The sequence below is a fragment of the Diadema antillarum genome, unplaced genomic scaffold (assembly GCF_040938485.1).
Source record: "Diadema antillarum isolate AM-2024a unplaced genomic scaffold, OU_Dant_1.0 seq00000891_RagTag, whole genome shotgun sequence".
NCBI lineage: Eukaryota > Metazoa > Echinodermata > Echinoidea > Diadematoida > Diadematidae > Diadema > Diadema antillarum.
The window spans coordinates 279,743-295,196 of NW_027271755.1; the positions used below are offsets into that span (position 1 = coordinate 279,743).

The 15,454-nt window shown below is 39.1% G+C and overlaps 1 protein-coding gene across 1 annotated transcript in view; it reads left to right on the forward strand.

Moving 5' to 3' along the window:
• The window catches only part of LOC139740941 (poly(A)-specific ribonuclease PARN-like), a 72,551-nt gene that overhangs the window by 24,520 nt on the left and 32,577 nt on the right, over positions 1-15,454 (forward strand). The window contains 1 exon segment of the mRNA XM_071651527.1: positions 12,887-12,942. Coding sequence (XP_071507628.1) covers positions 12,887-12,942 — 56 coding nt within the window.

Consider the following 15,454-nt stretch of genomic DNA (forward strand, 5'->3'; position numbering starts at 1 on the left):
AAGTTTTGCCAAAGTTTTGCGATTATTCACAAGCAATAATTCACAAGCGAGAAGTTGCATTCTGGTTTACTTTTCGATGACATTAGTCAAGGCTCGACACTTACGGGGCCACCAAAAACGCGCGTCGGGCCACCGAAATTTCAGAAATGAAGATTTTGGTACGATCGGGCCACCAAAAAAGTCGGGATGTTTGCCTTTACTTTCGAAAATGAACAGCGGTAACAATCGGCTCCGTAAGATGCTAAAATAGATGTCAGATGTTTACTCTTAATTTTGGAAATGAATAACGGTAATATTCGACTCCGTATGATACTAAAATAAATGTCGGATGTTTGCTTATACTTTGGGAAATTAATAACGGTAAGAGTCAGCTCCGTACGGTGCTTAAATTAATGTCAGATAATTGATTTTGCCTTCGGAAATGAATAAGGATAACATTCGGCTCCGGAAGATGGTGAAATAATTGTCGAATGTTTGCTTTGACGTTCAGAAATGAATAATAATGATATTCAACTCTGTATGATGATAAAATAAATTTCTGATGTTTGCTTTTATGTTCGAAAGTAAATAGCAATAACATTCAGCTCCGGAAGATGCTAAAATAAATGTCGAATGTTTCCTTTGACGTTCGGAAATGAATCAGAGTAATATTCAATTCCGTATGGTGATTAAATAAATGTCGGATATTTGCTTTACTTTCGAAAGTAAATAGCAATCACATTCGGCTCCAGAAGATGCCAGAATAAATGTCAGATAATTGCTTTTACTTTTGGAAGTGAATAGCAGTAACATTCTGCTCAATACCATGCTAAAACAAATGTCGGATTTGTTATTCCACACTGCTCGATTGATATAAAAAAAAAAACTGTTACGATTCGCTAAAGTTTGTTATTATGCTGAAGGTTCGCTTTTCTTTTTTATATAAGTTTCGAAATTTCGGACGTTATATAGCTGATACGAAAACGAAGTTTCTTACCACGAATATGATAATTTCTTTACAGATAAACGACCCACCTTTTTTTCCATTTTCGGATGAATGAACCATCTGAATATTTTTTTTTTCCCGGAATGATGAATATCGTGCAAAGAAGTAAACGATGTCACGTTCAGAAATAAACCCATATATTCCCGTCACAGGAAAAGATTCGGCGTTTTTAATTTTCTTTTAGCCAAAAATGACATAAGTTTCGTACCATGCACGTAATTCATTCTCACATTTACGAACCTTCGGAATAATGCCACAAATGGTATTAACTAGCCCTAATACAATTTTGGATTAACACATATACATAAGGCATATCAAATTTGCGTGTTTTGCGGGTTCAGCAAAAAGAACCATAGGATTTACGAACCTTATTCTTCTTTCGGAATAATGAACATAAGGCAAAGGAAATAACGATGCCATAATAGGAATTCAAATTATTTTCTTGCCTCAAAGATTTTCCATACTTATTTTCCGAACTACTAACCCCCAATGCCAGACTAAAAATCCGAAAATTAAATAAGCTCTGCTTTCTGATGTTTTGTTAATCCCAGAAATTAAAAGGAACAAGTTGTGTTATTCGTTTTCAGAGTAACGTAATTAATTTAATATCCCGATAAATGCACCCTTAGAATCACAAAATTCGTGCGGTTTCGGATTAATGAATCGTATTTATTTTTCACATTAACGAATATCAATACGGCAGAGGGAATTTTCGAGAATATTATAGCGAATCTTATTTAACTTTCGCATTACAAGAACCTTACAGGTGCAACGAACATCAAAATATAAGAACGATGTCAAACTAAAAATTGAAACTGTATAGTTGCTTCAAGAATTTTACCTCCCGTCTATATTGCTTTTCCGATCTAAATCTAAAAATGAAATAAAACAAAACAAAACAAAACACGATGAAACGCGCTATTATTGCCGAACATAGAATACATCCCCATAGGTGGAACAAAATAACAACAGAAAAAGATGCAGAGAGAGAATGATGGGCGGGAGAATGGTCTAGGAGGTCGAAGATATTTTGTGTGTGTGTGTATGTGTGTGGAATTGAATATTACATGTACATGTTGTGCACAGAAATCTGTCAAAGTCTGTCAAAGTGTGTCAAAGTCACGAGAAATCAAGTTTTAGTTATGCCTATAGATATAAATGTGGATTCTACAGACTCTAAAGCTACGTTTACACCATGTTCCCGGCGGCCACGTTGTATTTGCCTGAGATGCAGTGCGCTGTGGGTATACTAGTATATGCAGTTGAGACATTCTCCTGTTCCCCCCCCCCCCCCACCTTCGCATTCTAAGTCTTGTTCGGATCGTTCCAGTCCTCGCCCCGGCGAACTTCTATAGCTATCACACGCTGTTCTCACGGCGTCTGATCAGGCTATAGACTATCAATATTTTCCGTCCCGTCCCGCTGCGGACCGCCTCCAAGTTTTGTTAGGGTCTATTACGTGCCGTCGTGTTTCATTGCATTCATCCCATTTTATCAAGGCATACAAAATTCCTCATTAGCACCGGGACTGCCGTGGCAATTTTTTTTAACAGTTTAAGAATGTGACACGGCATCCACGGCAATCACGGCCTGTCACATTTGCCTATCTCGTCTCACAGCGTTGTTTCACGTCCGTCCCATTTTGTCCGTGATGGCCTGAAATGTGACTGCCGTGGTTGCCGTGAACATGTGTAAACGCGGCTTTTAGCTTTACATAATCCAATTCCACATCCCTTTAAACCTTAAATACGAATATTTGTACGCTATTGTCAGTAGTTCACTTTCTAAAAAGCAAAAACAAACGAACAACCAAACAAACGAACGAACAAGTAAACAAACAAAACCATGACAATCTCTTAAAATTCAGGTTCTGTTTCCGTTCAAGCTCACAACCTGATTCTTTCTCTAAACGAAACAATACAGCAGTCGTTCTTTATAGCGACGCACGACGGCGTTTATGCTCCTCCTCTGTCACTTCATAAGGCGAAAGCATTCTATATGAGGAGTCAAAGAAAATCATCCAATTATAAGACGGTATCTATCATCGACCAATACGGCAGCCTGTTGTGAACTTCGGTGTGTTTGTGTCCGTGCCGCAAAATGAATACGTCGGTGCGCTTTTGTGTGTCGGGTGCATCTTTAGCAAGGAGCTACAAGTTTTGTTGCTTGTAGCTCCATGGCTGTTATTGCTGCCCCAAAACAAGGGAAGCAGAAGAAAAAGGGCATACCTGCTATTAAGAAAAGCCTCTTTTAAACGAGGATGTTTCTTGCTGCTATTCCCTTCCGATTGTAAAAACTAAAGAGGGCAATTATGAATACCTGAATTGAAAGGACCAGAGGATACCCATTCTGTAGGCGACGTAAAAAGCATAGGAAAGCCAATTTTAATTGAGACAATTGGTGCTGGTCAGTCGTCTGCCGAGATCATGGTAATTGCATGTACAACAGTACTATAAACCATCAAAATTAATGTATACACACGAATGTAACATTGATACATATCTTTCTCATAATCTGTCACTTTGAAACACTGCATAAAATATGAAGTACCACTGACTTGGTTACTTAACTCAGCATGACATTAAAGCTTTCTAGTATCACATTATTGTGTTACGGGGGGGGGGGGGGGGGGGGGGGGGGGGGGGGGGGGCGTTTAATAAATCTGTTTGTACAGTTACGAACAACTTACGAGCGACTGGTGATCAGTTCTGATGTGCTATACTTATCAGAATTTCCATAATTCAGCACAAGAACTTATCATCAGTCACTCGTAAGTCGTTCGTATCTTTACGAACAGCTTTATGACCCCCCCCCCCTTTCACTGCGTTTCAAGCAGTGGAATATAATTATATCCTAACAAAATATGATAAGATTAAGGCATTTCGTTTTCTAGTTCACGAACTTTCGGAATAACTTTTTTATTTTGTGTGTGTGTGTGTTCTTGAATATTCATCAAAACGAACTTAATTGCATTCTATGTGATTAACGAAATTTTGGAATAATTAATTGCAGACAGAGATGAAAATGTCCGTTACTGTTTCTTGCATATTTCTCAGTTTTTATGTTCACAACGATGTTCCTCGCTTTGTGATTACGTTTGGTCCATCCATCGCGTTTCCCGCAAGCTTGAAAAAGGAGCTAAAATTCACGCAAGGAGACGGGTTTTCTTCCACGAGAGACAAATCATTTGTAGAAGATGCACCGTCCTTCCCGCCTGTTATAAAGATAACCTATCATACACTATATACGGCTAGCACTGTATGTAGTACTGAAGAAATTTTTCCTGGTGAGAGTCGGTAGACTTATCCGTTCCAAGCGCGGGTAAATTAGTAAGTCTTCTCTCAGGACATTAGGTTTTACCCAGAACTTTACGGAATCCGCATATCGTCTTGCTGACCTATATAAGAAAATAAGCCCAAACATTACATTTTGCCAGTTAACAAATAGCCAGGTTAATTATTGTTGCACAAGTTGTCATTATAATACGCTTTGCAAAAAGTAGGCTTACTTTCAATCTTCACTGATGAGCTCTAAACAGCCCATTGCATAACCAGGGAAGAGGGATAATTACATTCATAGTTTAAATGAGTTTTCTTAACCCGTTCCTCCCATAATTCTCCAAGAGCCTGAAATGCTCAAAAGCGAGATTCTCTTTGCAGGTCGACTTGAGAATGGACAGGTTGGTATTCCTCCTGTGCGGAAACAGTCAAGCTGTAGGCCTATTATGACAGTATCCCCTTTCCATGGTCAACTACAATACCATGTGCCATCAAACAATGAAAGTATCGATCGGGCACCAGGTATAGGTATGAATAGACATTGCGCTAATGGGCTCACAAACTCTTTTGTTGTACACAAGAATATTGTCACTGGAGGCAAGTATCTACTGAGCTGAGCCTCTATCGCTGTGTACATCTTAATTCGAGTTTTATTGCGAAAGAAGCACATATATACGCGAAGTTAGTAACGGCAATGCACAAAACACAAAAATCTTGAGAGCTTTTGAAAGAGCGGGATCCGAAACATGGACCCGTTTCTAGACACTGTATATACGTTTTAAATTTGCTATGAAAAAAACAAACGCATATTCCCCAAAGTGCATGCAAATTTGCGATTTAAATTGAAGTGCGTTGCTGTGAAGATATGCGTGTGAATTCGTATGATTCTGTCGAGATAATTTTTCAGTGCCGACTGAGTTGAAAGAGGATGTGTGATTTTCCTTCCCTAAGTCGCCATATTTTTATTTGTTTTGCTTACATTTCTATTGCCATACTCTGAAAATGAATTGTTCTCGCGCTCCGATTCGCAACATTACCGCTCTGTGATGTACGGCGCGGGCCAGTCTAAAATAAAAACAAGAAAAATTGTTAATCCGGAAACGACATCTTTCGGATTACTAACCTTCGTAAAGATAAACATCTTTCCATCGTCGAACTTATTTAACTTTGGACTGAGATTTAAACCTTCGGAATAGCGAACTACAGTAACAACAATTTGCTACTATTTTTTTCATCGACATTTCGTGAAGCACGATGCGTTTCGGTAGTTTGAAACGTGTTAATGTTGCGATGTCTTTCCCCTGCTAGTGCAGACTAAGTTCAATCATGGCGAAAGTTCCGTTACGAAATAAAAAATGTTTCAAGTCTTTTCAACAATAACACGCTTCGGTTTATAGTTTTTATGCGTTTAAACGCAGTTTTTAGTTTCGTACAAAAACCGCAAGTCTTTTCTGCAACGCTCTTGCGTTTTAGATACAGCGTTGCTTGTGATTTGATGGACTTGCATTTGACTATTAGAATTAGTGTTTAAACGCAATTGAGTTTAAGTTTCTTTCAATTTTCTAGTGTCGGATGATTATGAAATGCAAGTCTTTTCAGCGTTCCGTGTTTGATGGACTTGCATTTGATTTTGGGGGTTGCGTTTAATTCTTAATTTTGCGTAAGAAGTAAAAAATAATGCAGGTCTTTTCAACAATAACTCACTTCCGTAGATGTTTAGAGATGCGTTTAAACGCAGTTTCTTATAATTTCGTACAAAAAGTATGTCTTTTCTGCAATGCTCTTGCGTTTAAATACAGCGTCGCGTGTGATTTGATGGACTTGCATTGGATTTTTAGAATCGCGTTGAAACGCAACTGAGTTTTAAAGAAGTTCCCTACAATTTTCAAGTTTCGTATATCAAACGCAAGTCTATTCAGCGTTCCGCGTGATGACATGGACTTACAATTGCATTTGATTTTCAGAGCTGCGTTTAATTTTTAATTTTGCATACGAAAAAACAAACAAAATAATGCAAGACTTTTCAACAATAACGCACCTCCGTAGATGTTAAGAGATGCTTTTAAACGCACTTTCTCTATAGTTTCTTACGAAAACCTCAAGTCTTCCCTGCAACGCTCTTGCGTTTGAATACAGCGTTGCGCGTGATTGATGGACTTCATTTGATTTTTAGAGTTGCGTTTCAACGCAATTGAGTTTCAGGTTCATACAACTTTTTTCTAGTTTCATACTATATCAAACGCAAGCCTTTTGGCAGCAACGCACTTGCGTTTATGTGCAAAGTTGCTCGTGATTTGATACACCTGCATTTAATTTTCAGCTGCATTTAATTACATGTAGTTGCATTTGATTAATTTTCTAAAAACGGGCCCAGGTTTCTATTAACGCTTCGGAATAATTAACGTTAGAATATTCGGATAAACAGAAACACCTACACGTGTATTTCATGTTCTGATAATGATTTTCTGCTAGGACCTTTATGTGTACAAAGTTTTTGCGTTTTGAGAATAACGAGCAGAAAAGGGGGAAAGTGAACTGCTTTGGGTAGCCAACTACATGTAATTCTCCAATGTAAATGAATGTATGCCCTTTCATTTCTGGCGTACAAGACAATATGGACGCATGGCGCGAACGCTACCACGCCATACACTAGGGAATTACCGATTAGAAATGCAGCGAATCAGAGCGGGAAAACAATTTATTCTTTTTTAAGAGAATGGCGATAAGATTTTGAGCGAAAAATTATGTCGACTTAGACGAGGGAATAAACACGTATTTCAGCTCAGTTGGCACTAAAAAATCAGGTTGACTTCTACGCGAGTTGTGGACTTATAAATGTCGACTAAGACGAAGAAATTTTCAAGGAATAACAAGACAAAAATCGGGACTTTTTTATCGTGTCGACTTAAGCAATGTCGAGGTTTACTGTACTAAAGCTCCATAGTTTCAGCAGAGCCAGATGTGTATGTACTGTACCTCCCTGGTTTCAGGAAGGAGGTACTAGGCGAGCTCGCCTGGTACCTCCTTGGTTTCAGGTGCAGGGAGCTCTCATCAGCTAGCTCTCGCCAACTACAGCACGTGTCTCCAACAGCATGCACGTATCACACAGCACAGGGTTACTAATACATGTACTATACATAGCCCCTCTTCCCTCCCAGGCCCCATGCAATTCTCGCTATCGCCAATGACGTAAAAAGTACCCGGATGTGGCTTTTTCGTCAAGATGTAGTACACTTGGTAGCAAGGGCACTTCCGGCGCGGAGCATAATTTGCACAACGCTAGCGTGCGCGTACGTGTACCTTACATTGTACCTATAGCGCAGCGCCGACTACGGATACTAGTACAGTAGGCCGCTGTACCGCCCGAGCCAGCGAGTGGCCAGGCCTGTCATACTCGTACACTGTAGTCCCCTAGCCCCTCCAGCTCCGGCGGCCGGCCTCGCCTCGCATTATACTAGTAGCATGCACCACTGCACGCAGCGCATAAGCTACTATACTGTAACACATACCGGTACAGCGTACTGCTTGATCATGCGATCGATGTGCACATCACAGATCAGTCATCTCTGCATACGCTGAAAATATGCTGGAAAATATTCACCCACCTGGATATACAGTATATCGTCATGGAATGCCCATCTTTTTTTTTTTTTATTTGTTCTCTGTCGAAATGTCGCGAACACAATCGGGAACGAACAGTGATCTCGAACTTATCCTGTCTCCGAAGCAACTTCTTCCAAGTAAGTACGTACAATGTACGGATATATAGGCACAAGGCCTACTACCTAGTGCTAAATAGCGCTACTACCACGACTAGTAATTCGCGCGTGCACGTACTGCGCTGTGGAGTCACCCGCAAACTTCACCCACGCGGCCACGTCACGTCTCGCATGCCAGTAAGGGTCCTGTTTCTGCAGATTTTTTTCATTTATTGTCGTGCGAACAACACATGGCAGCTTCGCAGCAACAACCAATAGTCGTATTAACAGCAATTTCTTAAGAATGGAGAAATGTCAAATCATATTAAAGCTGTAATTCAAGTCGAGAAAACCGGAAGTACACGTAGAATACAGTCGGTTGTGTGTGTAAATAGCATTAGTCACGTATCACGCGCGTACGAACGGAAGTGACTTTGCTACCGGACTATCCCATAATGCACCGTAAATGACGCTTAAATCAACATCCGGGTACTTTTTACGTCATTGGCGATAGCGAGAATTGACACGATGTTTACGACCCATTCAGCGCGTACGCAAATTCCTTTACCCTGCGGTTTTTGCCTGGCGGCAAACCTGCTTTGAAGTTCCTGGAAATTTCCACCAGCTTGTTGCCTGGCTGGCACGGCCATGGGTGTCAAGTTTCCGTCAATCTACCTAGCTATTGTGAATGTTTTTCTTATACACTTGTCACTTCATTACACACATTTTGCTTCACCTGAGAAGCTGCTTACAAGAGTGGTCTCACGCTCATGTAAGGGGAACAAATACTATATTTCGGATACTATTTCAGATACTTCTTGATTACGCCTCTCATCGACGCAAATTAAGGTAATCACAGCGTTACTAACGCGTAATAGTGCAATGCCTTTCGTGGTTTCATTTGTTTGCTAGTTTGTCCGTTTTTTAAGCTTCCATGAAATCAACTGTGTAAGTGTTAAGCACAAGACAAAGGGAAGACTTAATCCGGGCGTTCCCGAACGCTGGCTACATGGAGCGATGGCTTCGTGGTCGATTGGGTGCAGTGAAGTTGACGCTATTGTGTTCGAAACAAAGGCACTAAACAAAAGACTTTTAAGCTGGCGTTCCCGGAACGCGGACGGCATGGGCGCATGCCAAGCTCGTGCCAAGCTGGCTACTTAACAGATAAGAAGGCATGCCGGACGCGGGCGAACGCTCGTGAGATAAAATCTGTCACGCCTTAGAAAGGAGGTTTTTCTGTTATATCGTCACAGAGGGGCCATTAACCTCTTTTGTGCCAAGCACATGGTCTCACTTGCCAATTTGTTATTCATAAACTTTCAGTAATCCATGCAACCTTGGCCTACTTTTAGATTAACAAGTCCACTCAGGTATAGCAATACGCTTGAATCCATGGTGACGCGGTAGAGATGGGGGAATCAGGTAATCGTTATTCATGGACAATTGGGTTCCAGACATCCGTGCATGTTGGCAGAGAAAGTGCCCCAGCCTGGATGCTAATTGGGGAATAAAGCACAATAAGAGTTATACAGTGGACTCCCGTTATAATGAAGTCCTCGGGACCGGCAGTTTTCTATCGTTATATCAAAATTTCGTTATAGCCAAACAAATAAACAATGGAAATATATAGAATGGATAATGTTGTAGCTTGATTTTTATTTCGTTGTAACTGGAATTTCGTTATAACCATGTTCGTTATAACTGGAGTGCACTTTAACTCTTTATGTGCTATGGTAGAAACCCCCTGTGTGCCACATTATTCTGAGACACCAACATAGTCATGATTTGAGAAAACATTCTGTTTTTCAAATCTGCAGTATGTAACTTCTACAATGTTCTGTTAAGCTGGAAATGTAGTGAGCAAAGTTGTAGAGAAAGTGCCAAGTTTTGCTCTGATGTAAATTGTATGACAAATCAATGATTGTTTTTCTTTGAAATGACCAGTAGCTACATTACTGTAAAGGCATGACTTTTGCACGCAAAACAGTGACAGAAACTTAAAATTTACACGCAAATCTATTAGGGAACACCGCTTGATGGTCAATCACCACATAAAAATGCAAGCTATATGTGAGACGAACGGAAGCGCGAGAAAACCTTCATTGTACTGCGATTCGGCGGGCTTGTGGGTTTGAGCAGAATATGCGAAGCTGGCACGTGTTGATTGAGTTGGATGAACGTGTGAACGTGGCACATAAAGAGTTAAAAGGAGACTGCAGTTTCACCACTCAAAGAAAGAAATGAAGTCCCCATCTACATTTTAATCCATTCAGGATGAAATGATTTTGCCATAACATATGTTCCCCATAGACACCTGCCCGACTATACTCGGGGACTAGCCTTCAACAAGAAAAGTGAGCAATTCCCACATGAAGAGCAGATTTCCTTTTTCTTCTTTTAAAAAGGGCTTCACCTTCCTTAATGTACATTAACTAATAGTTTTTGTGAAGTGTGGGTCTTTATTTTGTGGTGAATTGTTTGCCCAGTTTATAGTATCATTGGTGCAACAAAGTGATGTGGATATGGAAGGCTCATTGTATGCAGCATGCTACATGTGTGAGACCTACATTACTTCTACGCGCCACTGCCAATCACGAGCACCACTCGATTTTACACTATCGCATAAGTAGAGCATTTGTCCTTCAGATACCGTCGCCAGTACAGCAACCTTAAAGGTTTTGCTGACAGCAGGCAATTCCTCATTCCCACCCTCCGTTGTCCTTTTCAATGAGTGTTAAGTCCCAACAATGGCATGAACCCGCAATATTTTATTCTGTTTTGAATGTTCCCCATCATGCTAGGTTTTTCCACACTGGGTCTGTTGTAGGGCCCTGTTGGTCCTTGAGTTTTGCCTTTTTTATGCCTCCGCCACGAAGTGTCGCCGGAGGCATTATGTTTTCGGGTTGTCCGTCCGTCCGTCCGTCCGTCCGTCCGTCCGTCCTTCCGTCCGTCCGTCCGTCCGTAATCAATTTTGTGGACAGCGTATTTAAAAAACTGTGAGAGGTATCCTAATGAAACTTGGCATGTATATGTATGAGTGGGTGAAGTTGTGCCTATCAACTTTTGGGTGCACACGCTCGAGGTCAAAGGTCAAAAGGTCAAGGTCAAATGCTCAGAATTATACTATTTCCCCTATATCTCTGCAATGCCTGGAGGTATTTTCTTGAAACTTGGTGGATACATGAACTATCAAATAAAGATTCCCCAGAGAGAGTTTTGGGTCATGAGATCAAAGGTCAAGGGTCAAAGGTCAAGTGAAAATGTTAAAATTTCACTTTTTTCTCCATATCTCACAGATATTTCAAGGTATCTTCATGGAACTTAGTATATATGCATGCAATGACTGGCAGTGATCAATTTAGGGGTCATGGGTCAAAGGTCATGGGTCAAAGGTCAAGGTCCACTCATCAAAATGCCATTATTTCCCTCTTATCTATGCAATGCCAGCAGGATTTTTTCTTGAAACTTAGTGTATGCATTTATTACCCAATACAGATTCTCTGGGAAGTTTCTTGTCAAAAGTCAAAGGCCAAAAGGTCAAAGGTCAAGTGAAAGTGTTAGATTTCACTTCTGCTTTAAACTTATAAAAGGGTCAAAAGTTGGGTACAAATCCCCAGATACCTGCACTCTTATTAGACAGTATAGCCATTAATCCAAATAAACCTAGTTCAAGGAAAGCGAACATTCAATGCATGTGTGACAGACCTGTCATTTTAATATTTTGCCAGTTATGTGAAACTGTCATCACACATTGTCAAGACATTGTGCTTTAGACCTATTTGGAAAACCATGCATTATGGCGGAGGCATACCAGTCGCCATAGCGACATTTCTAGTTGTGATACATGCTTTTTGCAACACCTCTCTTGTTTCATTGTTTTCCCTACGTCTCTGTGCCTGGCAGTAAATGTAGTATATTTTGTGTATTTACACAATGTGGGTAAAGTTTTTTTTGCAATTATACAAGTGAATATCTGAAGCAGGTGTGATAATGGTAATGGCCTAATGGTAACATACACCAACTGAAAAGGGAGAATTGCCAAGTGATCAGTGGGGAAATGTACTTTGTACCATTCTTATTTTTACATTTATGACTTTTAAAACACATCTATATAGGATTTAAAGGCATTGGTCCTGTGGTTGTGTACCCACAAGTATTTCATTGCTTTCATAGTGGCCACGTAAAACAGGTTGAAATAACAAAGTTTTGCTGTTTGGGAAAACATATTGCATAATTAGAAATAGAATATCAGTCTAATTTCCATCGCTACTGAGAGAGAGATATTTAGAGACTGTTTATTTACATTGTAATTTCAGTCCCTTCATATTATACAGGACTAAACCAGGGATCTGAAGAAATACCAACAAGCCATGTGACTAAGGCAGGATTTTTTTTCTCACTGCCCAACATTTAGAAGTGTCAAGTGAACACCATGTTAGTAAAAAACAAAAACAAAAACAAAAACAAAAACAAAAACAAAAACAAAAACAAAAACAAAAACAAAAACAAAAACAACAAAAACAAAAACAAAAGCAATCCTTGAATTCGGTATAGTTCTCTAGAGCTCCTCTTAATTCTTTCAAGTTTTCTCTGATCTATAGTTTCAGCCTCAATACTCATGCGATTCAATACAACCCTCTCTTTCAAACAAATTCTCCCATAACAAATATAGAATGTGTGGTATATTAGTGGGACATACGCGTAACATTTCCCAGTAAAAACAAGGTAGAGAAGCAGATATGGCCATTGTGTTACTATGGATTTTCCCTGCCTATAGAAACAAGATGAAAAGTGATAGATTTGGACATTATATGTAAAACCATGGTTTCCCCAATGATGTCATCAGTTTTTCACTATCAACTTCCTCACCTTTGGTTGTCCTCCATCATTCTAAAGTTTGTTTGTTTTTGTTTCCCCTCATGCAGGATGTTTATTCACAGGATTGCTGATATTCCATACCTGAATCTTGCCGGGCCAGACTGTGAGTACCTTTGTCTTCTCTGTGCACTCATAATTTTAAAAGCATAGTTATCTACTGTAAAAGTGGATATTTTTGCACGGCTAATGTTTCGTGCTTGTCCGGGTAAGAAGTGTTTCACATGATTCTGCGTAATCAAGACATCAACTACTGGAACATATGGCAAGAAAAAATATTCACATGCTTTTATTTTCGCGCTGGTTTCTGGTTGCGCGAAATGTGCGAAAATTTCCACTTTTACAGTATGTCTGTGTGTGCATGCAATCGCATAGTGCACATCTTTATTGTCTGTGTAGAATGTATGTATGCTGTCTTCATATAAATACAGACATACAGTAAATGCATCTACATGTACCATACATAAAAATGTTTGTGTGTGTATGTGTGTATATGTGTGTGTGTATACGTGTGTATATAATAGAGAGATGCATGTATGTGACCCCTCTTCGTGACAACTTGTGGAAAAAGATCTCAGACTATATCCAATCTTATACTTTTTTTTTTTGGAGATCAAACAATTTATTTATTTTTTTTGAGTACTCATGCTTTTCTTATAATGGTATATTGTTCAATTTCTTATGTAACATTTCATTGTAGTGCTTCTGAGCTCCATAATCCTCATAATTAACTGAAAGATTTATATTTACCATAACTCGGTTTTGAAAGAAAATTAAACAAAAATGAAAGAAATTTCAAAATATTTTCACTTTTCTAACGTGATAAAAGAGCACTAGACTTAGCTCTTTCTTTCTCTCAGAAAGCACGGGGAATGATATAACCTGTGACATATGTCTCAGTAACAAGTCCATGGAATGTGCACTACTTACATGAAGTGAAATTGTGTAGAATTTTCTAAGGTATACAGTGTATATCATATTGCATATATGATGTAATGATCTGTAGTAGTCTTCTGATCCAGTGCTCTCTCACCAACAGTTCAAAAATTCACAACTTTTGAATGGATTGTTCGAGTAATGTCCTAGTGCAACAAAAACATGACTTTAGACACAAGCACCATCATGTCTGTGCACTATGCATGTAAACTCACATCCTATAAACATTGGGATTGGAGATAATATTTTCATGTGTTATAAAATTTGCTAATAACGCCTGACTAAAAATTTGTGAAAATCAAAACTTTGCAAAATATGGCATATCACTATCACAGTCAACAAAAGGTACTTTACTGTTCAACACATGTTAAAGTACCAAAGTGATGAATACAAATTCAATGAAATATGTAGACTCCTATGCTAAAAAAATATAAAAAGAAAAAAAATGCATGGGATATATTTGTTGAGATATTGACAGTTTTAAATACTGATCATTTCACAGTGTCCATCTCACACTCTGAATAGTTCAATCCCCTACTGCACTGCTGGTGAAGTTTTGCTCCATGTGATGCCAATTTGAGGATCACTATTTGAAAGGAACGACAAGAAAATATATTGCCACCTAAACAGCAACAACAGCAACAAGTCAATATTTTATTGCAGTCAATTAGCAATAGATCTGTGATCCTGGATGCATGCAGCTATATAGCCATTGTGCAAGGCTATGAAACAATACTCCTAGTAATTGCAGAAAAAAAAAAATGTGTGTGTTTTTTTTTTTCTCATGCTCTTGATGTTGGCATCCATAACATGCACAAAACCAGGCTACAAAGTTATGACTGACTTGTCATTGATGGATATGAGGTGATATGAGGCATTTCTATTTATAAAGTGGTTTGATCGATTATTTCAGTGTGTCGTTATTTTTCATTCCCCGGGGACTCTGTTCCACGCTCTACATGGCATGACCATATCTCTTTCGTCACAGTCTGCTTATGAAGGGCAGTCTAGATGAGTTTCCTCATTTTTTTATTCTTTACCCCATTAAACATAGGAATGTGAAATTTTCTTCTGATTTTTTCTTAACTCTTTATGTGCCATGGTGTACCCCATGTATGCTACATTATACTGAGACACCAACGTAATCATGCTATGAGAAAGCATTCATTTTTTTTTTCAAATCTATGTAACTTTTATAGATTTCTGTTAAGTTGAATATGCATTGAGCAGAGTTGTAGAGACCAACAAACTTTGCTTTGACGTAAATTGTATGACAAATCTATGAGTCTTTTTCTATCAAAGGACCAGTAGCTACATTACTGTAAAGGCATGACTTTGCACTCAAAAAAAGTAACAGAAACTTGTAATTTACACGCAAATTGAGTAAGGAACACAGCTTGCTAGTCAATCACTACATAAAATGCAAGCTACATTGTATCATACGAGAGGAATGGAATCGCGAGATATGCTTTTATTGTACTGTGGCATTCGGCGATTTATCGATCGGTTTGGGCGGGTTTGTGCGTGTGAGCAGAATATGTGAATTTGGCACACCATCGACTAAGCCGGGTGTGTGAACGTGGCACATAAATAGTTAATTTATCCCCCCCCCCCAAAAAAAAAAAAGAAAAAAAAAAAAAGAAAAAAAAAGTGATCTCACCCAGTCATTCCATCACTACAGT